Consider the following 19,859-nt stretch of genomic DNA (forward strand, 5'->3'; position numbering starts at 1 on the left):
ATATTAAATGGACTTGCTTATCTGGTTTCTGACACTGTGTCACATGGACATTTGTAGATTGTAAAGGTCCTGACATTTGAAAGCAAGTAAATGCCACTTTCACTGTCAAAAACACTGTCAGAAAAAAATACAGGATATGTACATAGTTGTTCACTAAAGTTATTTTCTAAGATGTGGTCTTGAACCCCATTAATGAACCCGTAAAATAGATATATTCTGCCTCTTTGCCACAGGTTAGCACAATTTTCTGAGGTTCTAAGGTTTTGCTTGGGTCTCATACTTCTCCACTCTCTTTGTGTCTATTGAAAGGCAGCATGGTGGCCCAGCAGGATCCTGAGCTTGTGGGTTTAAATGTTCTTCCATTTCCTCTCACCGTCCAAAAACAAATGTAGTTATGTGAATTGGCTATTCAAATGTGTGTGTGTGATGCCTTGTGATGGACAAGGGGCTCTGTAAAAGGTGCACCACTGCCTTCTGCCCAGTGATTTCAGGTATACTTCAGACCAACTGTGACCCTGAACAGGATAATGCTGTTACAGAAAATAAATATGGTGACTTTTAAATAATAAATAAAAAGGGTTCAGAATATTGTATATGATATCAATACAACAATCTTCATTTGCCAAGGGATATGATACAATGATAACGTCTGTCATTCAAGACATTTTTATGATGTTGTGTGTGTAGGTGTCTCTAGGGATGGGATTGGCCAGTATTATATCTAATCTGTAATTAAAACACATAGATGGCAGACTGCCTTTACAATAGGAGAAGGAAAATACTGTGCTTGATGAATGCTGCATGGTTTTAGACGCACTTAAGCCTGATAATGACGTCCAAGAGATGAAGGGTAGGGTTGTCCCTGGCTGCTCTCAAACTGCTTCATTTTGTGAATGTGAGTGTGTGTGGGCTTGTGTATGGATGTGTTTGTGAGTGATTTGTGAGTGAAATGCACTTTGTAAAACCTGAGCTGATTAAAAGTAGATTAAGTCATATTAGAATCTGAGCTATTACACAGATATGACACAGAAGTATGAAGCTGTGCTGCGTTTTCCAGATGACGTTATTTCTGGACTATGATTTACTTTCTAGCTAGACTTCTTTTATTCAATAACACACACACAAACACATACACGCACTCACTTACACACAGATAGACAGACAGAGTGGCAGATTGCCCAAGCACACAGAGGGTCTGCCTCATGGTGCAGATTAGAGCAGAAGGCAGAGCCAAATTAAAAAGGGGATTATGCCTTCCAGCTTCATTTATTTATTTATTTTCCTCAAATGGATTTTTTGTTTAGCTAATCCTGCTAGTGCTAGGAGGGTAATGCCTGTTGATCCAATGCTGAGGGCCAGGATCATGTATTGGTAAACGGGAATCACACACACACACACACACACACACACACACACACACACACACAGTTACAAGTATTAAATTGCCACTTTTAGGGTACAGATGTTGTGTGCAGTGGTATCCTATCCCGCCATATCTTTTGTACCATAATAAGTTGAAATGAGCTCATACAAAGTGGATTTAACTCTTCTAAGTTTTTAACTCTTCTGCAGTTTTAATTTGGGAACTCAATTTTATTTTAAAATTGGACACTTAAGTTACATTTATTTCATATTTCCAGGTTAATTTTCAGGCCTTTAAACAAATATTTGCCTCTCATTCTGAAAATGAGAATAAAGTGTACATTTAGGAAACGCAGCTGGACTTTAAGACCACTGTTGTACATTTAAAGATACATTTACACTGTCTGTGTTCAACAGTGTTTTCTGACAGTGATGAATAAACAAAACTGGAGATTTAAAGAAGAGTTATACCACAATGCATATTGTAATCATTTATGTATCTGCTGTAATCATTTTTACAGTAGTAGCCCAATAGATTCTGATGTAAGATTTAAAATTTTAAAACTAGGATATCTGGTGATTTACCTTCTTTTTGGAAACTACATTCAGAAAGACTACTGCTTTGGTGTACATGCGTGATATGTACTGCAGTGAGAGAACATCGATTGAGAAAAACAAATGAGGCAGATAGGTGCAGAGAGCTGTATGACATAACAAATGACTAATTAAATGTTAAGTTTATGTCAGATTGCTTTCAAGGATCATGCTGTACCATTCATGATACTTTTACATTCTTTTAAGTAAGATATGATAACAATTTATTGATACTGGGTTTAGAGTGGGGAAATTGTTTGTGCCTTGGTTGGTCAGATGTGTACCTGTACAGATCAGTGTTCTATTAATATACTGTTCAGTCTACTTCAGAGTACAGTTTATTGCCCAGTGGTTTAACCACTTAACATACAATATGATGTGTAAACATCAAAATGACCAAAGAGAAATAAATCGTGTGAATGTTGAGAAATTAATGTCTGTGACTGTGATTAAAGAAGGAGATTATTAGTGTCTGAAATGCACAAACTATGCTACACTTCCTCCTTCTGTTGAAAGACAGGAAAAGACAGAGAGAGTGTACATGAAAAAGAGAGAGACAGAGAGAGGGTATGTGCATGAAATAAAGAGATATAGAGAGTGATACAGAGAGAAAGTGATGTTACAAGTTGTTTTGACACCTTCCTCCAAAAATACAATGAGGAAGTTCAGCACTATGGCAACAGTAGGAATAACCAAAGTGCTCTGGGGCTATATTTCAAATTAGAATATCTGTGGTTGTGGAATATATGTGTTTGAAAAAGAATGTGAAGGAAAGGTATGAACTTAAAGCCGCTGAAAATATGAGACTCTCCCCTGGACTAAGCTGGAGTTGGATTATAATCTAAGGACACATTGAAGAGCGTTGCTGTAAGTTGGGTGTGATGCTTGAAACAAAGAGGAAGAAACTCGGCTAAGCTGTTACTTCAGCTGACATGCAGGAACTAACACATAGTCAGAGAATGACATGCACAGCAACGCAGAATGTGGAAATAGAGTAGAGTACAACTGTGCATCTGCGCATGTTTCGAGCTCGCGTCTAGCAGCTCTACTGAGAGCTGATTGAGAGATCATGCAGGTTTGTGATGGCTTTGAGAATTTAGACAGTTTTGAGAAGTTTGAATACCTTTATATTTTGGACTTATTGTCTTGTTTTTTAACGGTTAGTTTCAGTTTGGCTGTTTCTGTGGCAAGAGTATCCACCTCAGCATCCTGTCACAGCATGAATGTGAGTCATTGTGCCCTGAACATTTTCATGCTCAAAAAACATTTTCTTCTCTTTTTTTTTCTGTCTCTCTCTCTCTCTCTCTCTCTCTCTCTCTCTTTCACTCTCACACACAGCTCTCCCCAGACTTCACCTACAGTACCCAGAATGCAAATGTGTGGCAGCTGAGTCAGGTGAGACAAATCAACTCCAACTTTTTGTGCTCTCTTGCTTTTTTAACATTACACTTCCTAAGTACATATGAGAATAGGAACTGAAATTCTATTGAAACTTTGTGTTACGTTCCACTGTATTTGAAAGGACTACACTTTACTGTGTAAATATGAAACTCAAGGATATATGTTCTCTTCTTGTGAAATATGAAGATGCTGACAGCAGTTCAGTGGTACAGAAGCTTTGCTGTGTTTTAATCAGATACTAAATGAATGGTTTCTATCTCAGGGGTTTTTCCTGAGTTCTAATCCGTAGCATATGGACACCCAAAGGGCTGATCTCTACTGCCATTCTACACACTTGGGGTTACAATCTCTGAAAAGCTGCTTTGGACCATGCCTATTGTAAAGGAGTTTGCTAATTGATTTGTAAAAACTGAAATGTAAAAAAAAGTGTAATAGAATGATCTCTCTCTCTCTCTCTCTCTCTCTCTCTCTCTCTCTCTCTCTCGTAGACCATGCAGAGAGCAGTGTCATCTGATGCCCTCAGCTCCGCCTCTTTCAGCAGTGCAGACATCCAGCGCAGAAACTCCTCCCTGGTTGGGGACAGGGAACACATCTGCCACTCTTACTCTATGATCCTGCCCAATCAAAGAGATGGGATTTCAACAAATGGCAAGGTACCTGTGAAACACCTACACAAACTAACACACAGACACAGTGTGCCTAATTTGGAAATTATTTGACTGATTCGTGTGAGGTGGGAGTAATATTCATATTCACAGTTATTTTATAGTTAAAGGTGCTATATGTGATATTATGCCACTAGATGTTGCAATAGAGCACCAGCATCTCAGACAAAAATATATGTTTCATTGTCAGCCATATCCCTCCAGCCATGCCTCCTCCTCCGGATGTATTTTTAGCATGGTCAGGGTTAAGAAGCCCACAGAAATGCTGAGCACACTGGAGCTCTTAATATTCATAGCAAATTTATAATAATAATAATATTTTTTATGTACATAAATATATATGTATTTCATAAATAAATATAATATTATAGATAAATATATAAATATATGTAAATAAGTACTTTACAGATGTTTTCTCTGAAATAAAAATGATAAAATTTAAAAGGGTGCAACAGTGCAACCACTATTAAAATTCATTCATTATCTGTAAGCGCTTATCCAGTGTGGGGTCACAGTGGGTCCAGAGCCTACCTGGAATCATTGGGTGCAAGACGGGAACACACCCACAAGGCAACACACACACACACACACACACACACACACACACACACACACACACACACATTCACTCACACCTATGGACTCTTTTGCGTCACCAATCCACCTACCAACGTGTGTTTTTGGACCATGGGAGGAAACCGGAGCACCCGGAGGAAACCCACACAGACACGGGGAGAACACACCACACTCCTCACAGACAGTCACCCGCACAGCCTCTAGGTCCCTGGAGCTGTATGACTATTAAAATTATAATTTAAAAATGTTTATACTGAAATTGAAGATAGAATAAAATAAATATACAGGATAAAAATATATTTATAGGAGAAAGTCTCTGTTCAATCTCAGATGATTTATTACAGATGCTGTGGCGACTGGGCAAAAAGATTGAAACGTTTTATTTCATTAGATTTGTATTTAGAAGCTGGATTGACACATGATTTTGGCAAGCAAAAAAGGTTAGATATATGAAGGTTGGTAATTGTTAAAAATTGTAAAAGATGTTTTTTTTTTTTTAAGACTTCAGGGGAAATCTCCCTTTTGTAACGATTGATTAATAAATTTTGGAGTGTCATCAGATGTTGAGCTCCGAACCTGCTTAAAGGACTGTTTGTAAGGGGCCAAGTGTACACACAGAAGATTTTAGTCATCTAAAATCTAAAAGAAATTCCTCATCAGTCACGTGAATACAGTACATGTCTTGTACTGTTGATCTTGTCATGAAAAAGGTTTACTAACCGGTGTAAATTTCTAAAGAGAATGCTTTACATTATTTTTACGTAAGTCAATTCAGGTGGAGAAATAATCTTTGATTTAGGGTGACTATGCATCTTTCTTTTTCGGAATATGTTCTTTTTGGGGACCTAAAGAAATGCATCTAGTCAGGATCCCTAATTTGCCGAAAATATCTGGTATTCAGCTTTTGCTGTCAGCAGTCTTTCCCATGTCCCGATTCTTGCCTTAAGCTCTAAGGTCTTCTTTGAAGTGTGCATGTTCCTAACTTTTGATGATGATGTTGAAGGATGAGCACAAGAGGGTGAAACTGAAGGCAGAATTGGGACACACTTTGCTTTGGGTGACTTCACAGTGAATGATGTTTAATATATGGAGTTTTACACATGTTTTACATGTTTTACACATGACCACAATTAACATTATGGTGTTCTACTGGATGCTTCAACAGGAATATGCTGAAATTTCATTTCAGAATCACTGGGCACAAGGCAGGAAAACACCCTGCAGGGGGCGCCAGTCCTTTGCAGGGCATGTGTTGTAAGTGGTTAAAGTAATTTATCATAATCTCTTAATGTGTGGAGGTGTTTAATTTTCTACTCTATATTTTACAAAACTTAAGGACATTTCGTCTGTTCTTATAACACACACCAAAGCACTGACATTCTACACTACTACACTCCTACTAACAATCTGACGCATTCATCTGCACAGCTTTTTGTATGACTTTAACTACACAGGCAAAAACTCCTTAACACCAGCAAGTGGGGTGCTCGGTATATTAAATGAGGCTGTGAATGGACTTTCCTATACAGCACCATTTTATCAGTCAGACCTTTCTATAGAATTTTAATCTATTTACATTAATGGCTGAATGATAAAATGTTAGTGCTTACATTTAGTAAAAGTCACAGTTAAAATTTGGCCTAAATTGTCAGTTCCTGTCAGGAATATTTTAGGCAGTTGCTTGGATGTCATTTCAAAACAGACAGTTCAGTTTTGTAGTTTGTAGTTAACATAAAATAACACATTTTCATGATCATAAAATGTCACAAACACATTGTTTTTTTTCGTTAATTTTTTGTTATTATTGTTTAGAGCCAACCAGTGAATGGAATTGAATATGATTAAAGGCATTTGTTAGTTGTCATGTTAAATATTAAAATCTTTTTTTTTCTGAATTTGTGAAGTATTTAGCCCTGCCACAAACACATTGCGCATGGTGCTACCAATGACATTTCAGTCCTCCCCACGCACAACCACAAACCCAAATTTAACCCCAGTGCAGGTGTTCATCTGCTGCCATCCTGCCTCAAATGTCCTCTTTTTGAAAACCATAATATGGTCAATGTATTGTTTTAGTGTTGTTTTATACATGGGGGGGGCGGCACGACAGTGAAGCAGGTAGTGTCGCTCTCACACAGCTCCAAGATCCTGGGGTTGTGGGTTCGAGCCGCACTCTGGGTGACTGTCTGTGAGAAAATTTGTGTGTTCACCCAGTGTCTGCGGGGGTCTCCACCGGGTGCTCCGGTTTTCTCCCACCTCTCCCACGCCCTGTGAAGGACTTCCAAAGTTTTGCTGTGTGTTTCTGCCTTGCGCCCAGTGATTTTGGATTGGCTCTGGATCCTCTGCGACCCTGAACTGGAGAAGCAGTTACAGACAATGAATGAATGAATGTTTTATACATAGCAAAATTTATTTCCAATTTTCACTTTTACCACTGCCTCTGAGCCTGCCAGCAATCCTGCTGTTTTAAAAAAGCTGAAGGTTGCCTTAATCTTGACATGATAACAGCTAATGTTACATCCCTGAAATTATCATTGCCTACTCTAAGCCTGTGACTCATGAAGACAGACATAGAATTTCATAATAATACATTATATAGCGATTTTCCATAGCTTACAAAGCACTTTCAGATGTCAGCAGGGCATTAAAACACAAACCAAATCACAGCAACACAAAGAGTACAAACAACAAAGGGAATATAGAGGTCCAGGGAGGACAGGAGTAGATAATGTGGTCAGCAGCTATACTGTGACTGTATGGCACTGTGTGGACAGAGCGGAGATGGTGAATATGGGATTCTCTGCTAGGGTCAAGGCAGAGTAGCAACGGTGCAAATGAGCATTCCTGATCAGCAATGAAGGCAGATGTTCTCGACCAGCTAAGAGAATACACAAAGGCAGGCCAATTGCAAAACATGGGAGAAAACCATGATGGAATCAGGCAGGTAGCCAGCAAGCAGAGCAGAGTAGCGCCTGGTTAGAGTAAAGCTTGTTCTTTACCCAGAAGAGCTGTATGTGTTAACGCAAACACCTGCAACATATCTCCTGGACATTACCTGGATTTTATCCTTCTTACACATACAGCTTCTCTGGGTAAATCCTTGTCTTGTTTCATAGGCCTTTTAGTATAGTAACTAAATGATATTGCCATGCTTAATATATATATATGAAGTTCACTGTAAAAAGAAAACTCCGGTGTCAAACTAAAGCAGCTTTCACTTTATGACACATTCACTTAGACCATTCCAATTCTGTAATTTACATTTTGTTTCAAAAGGTGGCTAATGAACTACAGATCCTTATCTTACTGGAAGATTTTATACTTTTTTCACTTCTTAATTGTTTGTGTACTTATTTTTATTTTGTGTAAGATTTTTTGCTAAAAATATATAATATTCTGTTTAAACATTCCAGAAACCTAGTTTGCCATTTTGTTCCAAAAGCGTTTTAGGGTAACTGTATAAATTGTTGTAACAATCCCTAAGACAAATAGTATATTTTGCAGTGTTTATATATGTCTTCTTCCGATTTGTCAGTTTTAGGGAGTAACCAACCCACCAAAAAATATATGGATGCCTTGTGTTTTTTTAATGCCTTTCTCTTATACCACGATGATGATTTTTTTACATGTCTTTCAATAGTCGGAGTACCAGTTGATGGTGGAGTCACCTTCTACTGACAGCTCTCCAGACAGTGATGGAATAACACCAGTAAGATACAAACAAACACAAACCACCCGTCCCCCACAGAAACAGAATAACCTGAGGTCTTTTTAAATTTGAAATTTGGCCTAGATTAACCCCAGTTTGAATACCCATATGTAAGCTGCTGAAATTTTATGAATGTGGATTCATATACGTTTTGATAAATCATTTTTGAATATATACTATTTTATTATTTATTTTATATAATATTTATTTTATATAAAAATATTATTTTGGGTTACATAGCTTCAAGCTAAATAAATTGCTATTTCTCAGTATTTCTAGATTGTTTACTGAAGATTGTGTACATTGTATATGGGTATAATAAATAGTAGTTTGTCAGATACAGTATTTTTCCAGCATGCCTTTTTAGTAAAAATTATTTGAGGTATTTGTTGGCTTAAGATTATTTTTTTAAGAAAGAGAACTGCCAGCACACACTTGAAGAAACATTAACATCCCAGCCCTGAACATATGCTAACATTCACTCTTCCAACTTGCAGGAGCTTGAAAAAGCGGGCCTGCTGAACAAAACCAAGATAGCAGAAGGAGGCAGGAAGCTGAGGTAAGCTTAACTTAAATGACACGTGTTCATACACACACATGTGCATGCATGCTTTAACACACATATAGCCATCTTTGTCTGTTTGTCACTACAGTTATAAAGCAATCCCCCAGAGTCTTTGTCCAGCATGTGACACATTTGTTTGCTCTGTTCAGTCACTACACAGCTGATAAATATGAAAGATTATGTCTGTATATAAGACTATAGCTTTTTCCTTCCTTCCTCCTTTTCAAAATGTATCTGAAGAAATCTCAAAGTATCTGAAAATTATGGTTTATTATCTTGAAATGCTGAAATATTTACATACCTATTTTACATGTTTTTTTTTTAATATTATAACTATTCATTTTGAAACAATAACACATCCTTTAACTTTTTTAAAAATGAATTACCATTGATAGATTTAAGTCAAACATTCTTGAATGTAAGTGAACATTGTGCATGAAAATTTTGTACCATACCATACATCTGTTTAATTGGCTGTGACCCATTTTGATACTGCAGCAGGACTTAGTCCTCCCTAGGGCTGTGTAAGAAGACAAAAGTAACTGCTATTAAGAAGAAATAATTTACTAAGAATATCAAGGATATTGTTGGTTTACAATTATTGCTGTATTGTATTAATTCTTTCTAAAATTGATATTAAATATATTTGTGACTAGCATTTGTGTCTCAGCTGGGATAAAATCCATGTGAAATAACAGTCTCTGTGTTGCAGTGTGCTGTTTGAAAAGCCCTGTTGTAATGTTAAGGTTCAGTTTTGGGTCAGGAAGAGATGTTACGAATTAATTATGAAAATAAACCACCTGATTATTGGGTTGTGGTCTCATACTGCTTACAGTCTGCATGATCTCATTTCTGAATATAACTCAAAATGTTTGTGTGTGTGAACTGCAGGAAAAATTGGAATCCAGCCTGGGTGGTGTTGGTGGGAAACAGTCTTGTGTTCTTTAAAGATCCAAAGACCCAAAGTCCGGCCAGTTGGGTAAGAGGACCTGGTGCCATTTAAAAACTCAGCAAAAGAAATGTGAAACAGCTTTCCAAACATGTTTTTGATTTTTTGTAAAAGAAAATGTATATATACAGTCATGTTCAAAAGTTTGGGTGCGGCATCTCAAATGTTTTAAGGCAGTTTACAACATGTACATTTTCCAGAGCTCTCTAAACCTTTGAATGTCTGTATGCCTAGAGGTTTGTATAAACATTTCCCTGCAGCATCACAAATTCAGTGGATTGTTGTGTGTGTTTTTATGTGTATAGAAGCCAGGTCACAGTTGTCCAGAGAGTAGTGTGGATCTAAGAGGAGCTCAGCTTCAGTGGGCCAATGACCTCTCCAGCAGAAAGAATGTCTTTAAGGTGAAAGAGTGAGCGAAAAAATGGGTTTTCAGTTCCAAGTTTATTCAAATGACCACATGTCTGAGGAGTGTTTAGATGCAGGCCATACATTAAAAAAATTTGAATTTGCTCAAATATGATTAACTTTAATGTCAATTGTTTAAAAATTACTGTGCTAAAGATACTTGTGACTTTAACCACTAGTTCCTCTCTTACTTCCTCCGTAACAAGCAGTAAGATCTATAAACAGAATAACACGTATTTGGTGTGTGTTTGTGTGTGTGTGTGTGTTTGTGTGTGTGTGTGTAGTTGAGGACAGTAACAGGCAATGAATTTCTGCTGCAATCAGAGACAGATTCTTTGATCCGAGAGTGGTACAGCACTATTCAGAAAGTTATTGAAAGATTGGTGAGTGCTTTTCTCTTGTGTACTTCATACTAAATTTTAGGAATTGTATAATGAACACTGTTTTTGTATATTTGATATATATATATATATATATGTGTGTGTGTGTGTGTGTGTCTGTCTTATAGGATAAAGAGAATCCTCTGGATAACGTTTTGCTCTATTCTTTGAGGAGAGCAGGCTCCATGGAGATGTTGGACCAGAGTGGAGATGAGGATGAGAGTCGTCTGGGATACAAAGCTTCACGTTAGTCACTCTCTCTCTCTCACACACACACAGACACACACAAACACACACAGACACACTACTTTTGAAACAGGTTATAAGCACTTCACACTATGCTACTACAGTCATGTATACTTGATTTACTTAAGAATTGTGTATATTGAAGTGTATCTTTTTGAAACAGTAAGGATTAGACATCTACATGAACTAAACTGAGGATTAATACACTGTGTGAACAAACTCAAACTGTAGATTTATTATGAATATAGCCAGCACTGGAGAGAGAGGAGATGGGCTCTTCAGAATATTATATTCAGGAATTTAATATCAGAATCTTAAATTACATGATGACTAATGACTAATGACTATCTGTAGACAGCCCTGAGCAAATTTAAATGATACATAAACATAACACACACACACACACACACACACACAAACACACACACACACATATATATATATATATATATATATATATATATTTGGTATTTCCTAGACTTTCATTCTGCTCCTAACAATCTGAATATCAGGACATACGACACTACTCTATTTTTGATATTTCCATTTTTGCATCTTGTAACGAACATGGTAGGACCAGACCATCAGATTGGTGGAGAACATGATGCCTGCATGTGATTGGTCAGTGAGAGTGTGCATCAGTGTGAGGAGAATTAAACCTTTATTATTATTATGACACTTTATCACTTTTATTAATAATAAATTAACACTAGATTCATTTAAAAAGCCTTTAAACTTAGTTAAGATTAGTGTTAAAATACTATAGGCTACACTTCTGCAGTCCAATCATGTGATCAAGCAATCATATGATCCTCACCCTTCCTCGCATCCAGGGGGCTGGACAGAAAGGTCGGTACTTTGTCAACATGTATGTAGTGCAAGGCGTTCATTGTTTTGAACCTCCAAGATTCAGAAGTGATAGCATAAATAATTTGGCTTGATAAGCTGTGAACATATGTTTACTGGTTTGTGGCAGGAAAATTATGACATGAATGCTGAGAGCTGTTGGTTATAGGTTGGGTCAAAGGAGCTTTTTCTTCTGGTCTGTGTAATGCTTATCTTTATGAATTTTGTGTTGAATTGCATAAATATTACCTTTGTTTTCTGCTTTTCAGTTTGAAAAATGTAACATGAATTTCAAAATGATAAGCGTTACACGCTGCTGTATTACACGTATGCTGTATTTATGTTTATTGTGTAAATGTGGATATGGCTGCTGTGTATGAGTATGAAGTACTCTTATTTTCTCTTTTTTTTATGTCTTATTTTCTGTTTATTGGAAAATCAGGGGTTAACGTGAAAGAGCTACACCAGGCCACTTTGAGGGCACAGGCCTACCATTTTCATTACAAGACACAGAAATGGAAAAATGGCAAAAGAATAATTTTTTTCATTCTCCTAAAATTTAGATTTTGACGAGTAGAAATTATAAACTAGAAAAAGTAACTACATTCTATTTATTTCCTTAGCATACCAAATGAAGGATGTTTACATCTAATTTCCTGTTTTGTGTTTAACATCAAGTGGTCACAGTGATAATATTGTCCTACCACTTTCATTATAAGACACAAAAATGAAAAAGTCTGAAATTTGAGTAAAGAGAGGTTTTTTCCCCTGAATTTCTATTTTCTATTTCAGATTTTCTTTTTGTGAATTTAAACTCAAACGGTCAGAAAATTATCATTAATTCAAATTAAACTAATAAATGTTACAGGGACCTTAAATCATCCTATATGTATTTTCTGATAAGCTTCATCCTACTTATTATATATATAAAGTAGCTTACATATCTCTCTCTCTCTCTCTCTCTCTCTCTCTCTCTCCCTCTCTCCCTCTCTCTTTCTTCTTTCTCTGTTTAGTCCCTCGTTCCAGCTCTAATTTGGAGAATACAGAGCGGAAGAGAGTCAAGAGTCGTCTGAAGAAGCTCATTCTAAGGAGACCGCCTCTACAGGCATTACAAGAGAAAGGTCTTATTAAAGGTAAGTGAACCTCATTTGCACATACACCAGCACACAGACCCAGCCACCGCAGGCTTTAACAGGATGTCAAAGAGTGTACTCGGTCACAGTGTGCTCAGTGTCTTTTGGAATACATAGGAAACCTGTTGAACAAGGCATATGTTGTTAGATGAAATATGAGAAAGAAACTCCACTCAAGCTTAAAAAAAAAAAAAAGACTTTCTGTTGATCTCGATGCACTGTGTGTTTTCATTCAAATTGCATACGAGTCTCTAGCAGTAACTAATAAACATTAGTATTGTAAAGTTTGAAATGAACCTGTCACAGCACATTAACTCAACCAGGACCATGTGCAAAAAGACAGACAATACCAATAAACACAGAGCATGTCTGTACCATAAAACAATATGTTTCTGAAAAATACTGCTGCTCATTCTTTAATTAATTTTGTGTAACCACTTTATCCTGATTAGGGTTCTGGTCATACTGCAACTCACAAGTGAATTTAATCATTGTAAGATAGAGATAAAAAATCACTACACATTCTTTTAATTATTAATATTCTTTTAATATGGGCCTTCAAAATGCAGCATTTTCAAATGTCTGATAAAGTTTATGATATGAATTCTTATATATAGATGCCAAATTTTAAATATTTATTTGTGATAAATTATATATTATATTTAATTATTTTGTTATAAAGCATTTATGTTTTTATGGTCATTTCTTTATAAGTTATCTTCCTGAGATTTTATCAATTCATGTGAAAGTCAGGATATAAATATTAGTTTGGCATTTTGTGCAATTTGTGGTATGTTTTCAGTCATTATGGAACCATTTACAGCTCTGTTTATTATTCTGGACTCATCTAACATTTTCACATTGAATCACTGAATGTTTTTGAAGTTGATGAGTAGAAGCATCTTTATAAAAACATTTCTTAGGTTTGTGTGCTTATATATATATATATATATATAAACTTGCAATGTGTGTGTGTGTGTATTTGTTTGTTGTTTTCAGATCAGGTGTTTGGCTGCAGTTTGGAGGTTCTTTGTGAAAGAGAGAAGAGCACAGTGCCACGGTTCGTTAGAAAGTGTACAGAAACAGTGGAGAAGAAAGGTGCGTAGATGGCCGTATTGTATCTGTGACACACGCATCTGTTTGAATTACCGCCTGAGGGCAATCCCTCACACATACACTGGTCAGTGGATAATTGGCTTGTGTGTGTGTTTTCAGGTTTAGAGACAGATGGCATCTACAGAGTCAGCGGGAATCTGGCCGTGATCCAGAAACTGCGCTTTGCAGTCAATCACGGTAAGACACAGACAAAAAAGAGTAAATTACAGAGTAAGTGAGAATAACATTGTTTTAACTAATCAACATTTCTGTTGCCTGCTGGGGTAAGATCAAGTTTGACAGAAGTGTAACAGGGTGAGGGGGAGTATATGACAGTGTGCCTATGGTCTTGGATGGTGGGCTGTAACTCCTGTTCATTTTTCCAGAGCGAGCGGTCTCTACAGATGGACGCTATCTATTCCCAGAAGATTTAGTGCAAGGTAGCCCTCCCAATCAGCAGGAGCAATGGCCCTTGCTTCCTTACACTCCAAAGCTGCCTTGCTATGAGTCTGTGGTTCAGGAAGAAGCTGCCCTTTTACACTGATCTGAGACCAGATTAACCCTCGGAAGTCACAGTTTTAGAAGCGTGAATAATTTTCTATATTTTATTTCTCAGTTCTAGCTCACTGAAGACGTGCAAGCATTCAGCTGAAAGTTGCTGTTAGGACAAAACCTGTCTCTATGTGAACGCTTCATTCATTTTTATGTCATTTGAAAACATTGCCATAGTGTTACGATTTCCTGATAAATGTATCAATAGGAATACTCCAATATGTCTTGGAAAAATATTGGTTCAATTAACATTCATTAAAAGTTATTCTTATAGTCACTTATTGGGAGATACAAGGCTTTGTCCTGACAGCAACGAGATATAGCAGTATTTTAAAAACAAACAAACATGTCTTTATTCATCATTAGCCACCTTTTGGTTAATGATTAATGTAGATATTAAAACAAGCATCTTTAATTCTGATCTCAGATCAGTGAGCACAGGCAGCTTCAGCCATGTTGTAAAACACATGGATTTCATGTCTGTGACTGACAATTTGTGGTTGATGTCACTGCAGGCAGCTGACTGAGAGATGCATGCTGCTGCTGCTGCTGCTGCTGCTGTTACTGCTTGGTTAATAATGATGTTTTTCTATGTTTTGCTTGCATATTACAGTAAATCAAACCAAAAGAAATACTGCATGAAATTCATTATGAGCGCTGATAATCACAAGGCATTCGTTTCTTCTGAGGAACAGAGAACAAGGACTCTTTTGAGACTGTCCTTTGAGATGTGAGCTGTGTGTGTGTGTGTTTGTGTGTTTAAAAAGCAGGATGTTAACTAAAGAAACTGCAAAAGCTAGGGTGTTTGCCCTTGGTTTTGCTCTGCTGCATACTCCTGTCTCTTCTATCCCTCCATCTTTCCTTCACTGATGCACACACATTTCCTCTAAGCATAGTGATAGGTGTCTATGTGTTTACATTTCTGTGTTTTTGGTTGTCAGAAAACCTCTTATAAATATTTTTTATTGTCTCATACACCCATTAAATGATCCTTTTTTCCCTCCCTCCTATTATTATTCATGTTTTCTCTTATTGATTCATTGCCCCATTCCTCCTGGGTGTGCCTCAGTGGACCGTGTGGACCTGGAGGACCCACAGTGGGAGGACATTCATGTGATAACCGGAGCTCTGAAACTCTTCTTCAGAGAGCTGCCAGAGCCACTGGTTCCTTATGGATTCTTCCATGACATTGTTGAGACTGTCAGTAAGTGAGAGGGGGAGATATACCCTATAAACAACATTTCTTTTGATATTAATTTTGATATTATTTTGATATTTGACATTATATTAATCATGCATTAACACTTTTACTCTGAGAATGCTTTAGATGTTCGAATATTGCTGCGAGAATTTGATAGCATTACCAGAAGGGTACTAATTTACTCATTTTTGCTTATGAACCTACTCCCATTGGAGCTTCTTCACACCATAGAACTGATCCACAGCCTGATTCTAGGTGCTATGGAGCCATCTAGCTGACTTTTTGACTCTTGGGTTTGAGCATGTTGATGTTAGGCTCATGTACAGCTGCTTCAGGGCATCCTATTAAATTTCATGTATTTCTAAGGAGATTAATTAATTAATGAACTGAGATCTGTAAATTTAAGGGTGGAAAGAGACATGGAGAATGAGTGTAGCTACAAAGCAGATAAAGTAACCAGACCTTGAATTATTATTGGATGGTAAACATAGTTATGCCAATGCGCTATTGTTACTGTTTGTCTTATACGAACATACGTCTGTCCTGCAGAGATGTCTGATTATTTGGAAAAGGTAGACCGGATGAAATTACTAGTCATCAGCATGCCACCCCCCAACCACGACACAATGAGACACATGTTCTCCCACCTTAAACGGTAAGAGCTAAATGATTTACATTCAGCAGGTGTCCTTGGATTTCTTACCATTTCAGTATGTTTTCCCACTCTGCCGAAATGAATTGCCTTGTAATTGTAAACGCAGCCACTAGATGGCGGTGTCTGCTCACTGCTCACTTAGTAGAACGTTGGCTGACGTTAATTGAATATGAGTAGATACAATGCTATAGTTAGTGTAATTGGCCAATAAGAGTTAAATCTCCGCGTGGTGGTGGAGGGTTTTTTCTTCTTATTATTTATATATTACATTTATGTTACATGAACAAGTGTGACCATCTTAAATAAACTTAAGTTCGATTTTGCACATTGTAGGAGAAGCTATGTAAATGAGGGTAGGGGTAAAGGAAACTACATGATAATCTAAGACAATTGTACTTGTTTTTGAATTCTCCTCCTTTTCCCACATCAGTAAAGAAAATAAATAAATAAAATCAACTTAATACTCTCTATAAATAATAATAAATTATTATAATATATAAGCCTTATTTGTGTCATATTGGATTTGTATTCTTTTTTTATTTTACACCCTTGCTACTCTTTCTTGGCATTTCTCTTTAACCCTTTACTTTTCATGAGTTTCTACATCTCGTGACACGTGGTTGTATGATGATCTGTTGGAAGACGCACCAGCACCACCACTGGAACCTCTCCTCTCCTAGCCATTGCTAGATGCCTAATACCTCTTCTTCTTTTCTTCACTTTTCCCCTTTCCTTTTTAATGTGGAAGTTTTGAGCAATTGCTGGCTGGATCTGTGGTTAAGTGGGAATGGCATTTTTTAGAAGAATTCCTCATACTGCAGCTTTAACCCATTCCTTTGTCTTTGTGTCCCTGCTGCACTCTCACACACATGCATATTAACACACAATCTCCATCTCTTTCTCTGCGTATCTCTTTCTCTTTCAATCTCGCAGTGTGATGGAGCACTCGGACAGTAATCGCATGACTACGCAGAACATCGGAATCGTCTTTGGGCCAACTCTGATGCGTCCTCAGAGTGACTGCGGAAACATGGCTATTAATATGATCTATCAGAACCAGGCAGTGGAACTCATCCTCAGTGAATATGAGCAGATATTTGGTCCTGATTCACCCAGCTCCCTCTGACCCTGGAAGCAGAGCCAGTCCACTGTCCACTGTGAAGCAGGACTCAAATAAGTGTGTGAACAGAGAAAAATAAAATTTATAGAACTCTACCGTTTTATTAAACTGCAATGATTCACCAAAAATTCATCCTGTGGGGGATGGATGACCAATAGATGGAAGTACTCGAGCAAAACTGCCCCAAAATCACACCCCAAAAAGTGCTTCCAAATCATGTTAAGAGGCTCATTTTTTGGTTTGTTTGTCCGTGTGGGTATGTGTGTTTGTGTGATGCCTTTTCACAAGTGTTTTCCATTGTGTCCTTCAGCTTCAGTGTCTTAGGAAAAACCACAAAGAGCTTTTTTGTTGCCCAAAAAAGTCGTACGGACTAAATGAACAAAACGCCATAAAATAAAATCGACAATAGTCACCCAATAAGTATAAACATGAGCACAGGTCGAAAGTTTACCATGTTGTTCAACCGCACTTAGTCATTTAGTTTCTTTTTAATAGCGAAATAAAAGAGGCTACAGTTCTATCCAAAGTGCTATGTAATCCACTTTTCCATTGTTCCAGCGGTATGCCTGTGGTGTGTGTGCTGTTTGTGTGTGGCTTGCGTGACAGACAGAAGTGCAGAGGTACATTCTGTATGTTGCTCACTGACTGGGTGGAGCTCTTTGCCACTATTGGTCCAAATCTCTGCTTTTAATAACAGAACAAAAGAAGAGCTAAAAATGCATATGTTTAAAAAATGTGGAGCTTTTTCCCCCCCAGCACCATGGCTTTGGTAATTTTATATTGACTGTGGCTTGGCAGGAGACAAGAAGGAGTGAGAGAGAAGAAAAAGAACAGAGAGCGCATACATGGATTTTAATGTTAAAGTTTATATATTTATTCATTTTTATTTTCTTATTATTGCAAGAGGGGCAAGGAGATGGGGAAAATGACCCAAGCACTTAGTGTGGAAATGTACTGAACTCATATGCTCTTACGGTTGTTTTGGATTATTTGGTTAGAAATGTAAGCGTCCTTCTCTTCACATTGTTGTGATTTACCCATGTACCCTTGTGCCTGAACTGTTTTAGAAACCTGTTTTCTGACCGAAGAAACCTTCACAGCCAAACTCCATGAAAGCAATGCCTAAGTTGTCACAGAAAAGTCAAACTAGAACTCAACAAGATGCTTTTCTGTTGCCTCCAGTGTTGACCTAATAACTTGTCTTTGACTGAGCTCAGTGATTTGTGAAGCTGTTTCAGTTCCCATATTTGTCTTTTATATAGGTTAGTCCCTAATTTGGGGATTTTGAATATGTAAAAAATTTCCATTGTATAATGTTACTTTTTTTATTATCAATGAGTAGCAGTTCTGACCTATGGGCATTTTCAAGAGACTATTCTAACCCTACATTTTGTGCTTCACAATAATGCCATGTATAGGTCTTGCCAACATGCAGTCTAATTATTTGTCAGTTCTGTTTCTCTTCCTCCAGATCCTGTACTTTGAGAGAATTATTTGACAATAAAAACCAATGAAGTAAATCTGTGGCAAAATGAGACATCTTTTATGTTCGGAGCCGAATGATTCCTGATTAAGTGACGCTTGTGTGAACCGAGTGTGAAAAGCCTTCTCACATTTTAAATTGAAGGAGCAGCACTACGTCACCATGGCGGCGGAGAACGGCTTTCTCTCTGTGGCTTTTGGCACGTAGCTAATAATGGAGCATTAGTGGTTTAAAGTAAACAGCTAAATTATACACTTAACGTCACCGATCCCTTCTTGGATTTATGATTATTGTACCACTTTACAGGGTGCTATTTAATCTTGTTTTCTAGGTAATGAATACCCTCTCTAGCCGAGGCCTTGAAACGCCAAATGTAGGAAGCCCAAACTCACTTGTCCTCTAGTAAGCTTAGCCTAGCAGTCCAAGTTTTGACATTTATGTCATTTACCCTTTTGTGGTAAACAGCCTTTTTGGACATGTGTGCTGTCTTCCAAACAGTGCTTTCAGAGTTTGACAAGTCTGTCAGCATTGTATGTCCTGTGGAGAACCTTCTGCCTCTAGAGGAACTGTGTTTAACACAAACTATGAATCTAGCATGTGTGTGTGTGTGTGTATTTGCTTATCCTTGCTGGTAAAACACAAACATTGTATCTCATTATTATTATTAGGCATTATCAAAACCAACCAAATGTCTTAGAACTGTTTGAAAATGAAATGATGAATGGAGCAAAAGAAAGATCCACTGTTCCCTGGAATACAATATTTTTAAAATTTTAACTTCCAAAATATGTTAAGGATGTAAGGATATTTATTCCTTCTCTTGAAAATGTATCATTTTATAGCTATGAGGTTTTAGTCTGAACAACAGCAGTTAATCACTTGCAGCTAGAAATTGCATCTGTGGTGAAATTTCTGATAGCAA

The 19,859-nt window shown here is 37.2% G+C and overlaps 1 protein-coding gene across 3 annotated transcripts in view; it reads left to right on the top strand.

Moving 5' to 3' along the window:
• The window catches only part of arhgap9 (Rho GTPase activating protein 9), a 43,961-nt gene extending 25,000 nt beyond the window's left edge, over positions 1 to 18,961 (top strand). For 2 of the 3 annotated variants that reach the window (XM_066665026.1, XM_066665029.1), the window contains 15 exons: positions 3,295 to 3,351; positions 3,846 to 4,010; positions 8,239 to 8,307; positions 8,805 to 8,866; positions 9,764 to 9,851; positions 10,127 to 10,222; positions 10,511 to 10,609; positions 10,735 to 10,852; positions 12,712 to 12,831; positions 13,831 to 13,929; positions 14,047 to 14,124; positions 14,313 to 14,366; positions 15,548 to 15,682; positions 16,229 to 16,334; positions 17,268 to 18,961. In XM_066665026.1, coding sequence (XP_066521123.1) covers positions 3,295 to 3,351; positions 3,846 to 4,010; positions 8,239 to 8,307; positions 8,805 to 8,866; positions 9,764 to 9,851; positions 10,127 to 10,222; positions 10,511 to 10,609; positions 10,735 to 10,852; positions 12,712 to 12,831; positions 13,831 to 13,929; positions 14,047 to 14,124; positions 14,313 to 14,366; positions 15,548 to 15,682; positions 16,229 to 16,334; positions 17,268 to 17,460 — 1,539 coding nt within the window. In that variant the 3' untranslated portion in view covers positions 17,461 to 18,961. The remainder of the gene's footprint in view (positions 1 to 3,294; positions 3,352 to 3,845; positions 4,011 to 8,238; positions 8,308 to 8,804; positions 8,867 to 9,763; positions 9,852 to 10,126; positions 10,223 to 10,510; positions 10,610 to 10,734; positions 10,853 to 12,711; positions 12,832 to 13,830; positions 13,930 to 14,046; positions 14,125 to 14,312; positions 14,367 to 15,547; positions 15,683 to 16,228; positions 16,335 to 17,267) is intronic. The other variant, XM_066665027.1, reaches the window with a different exon arrangement.
• The last annotated feature ends 898 nt before the right edge of the window (positions 18,962 to 19,859 follow it).

Source organism: Hoplias malabaricus, chromosome 3 (assembly GCF_029633855.1).
Source record: "Hoplias malabaricus isolate fHopMal1 chromosome 3, fHopMal1.hap1, whole genome shotgun sequence".
NCBI classification, from domain to species: Eukaryota; Metazoa; Chordata; class Actinopteri; order Characiformes; family Erythrinidae; genus Hoplias; species Hoplias malabaricus.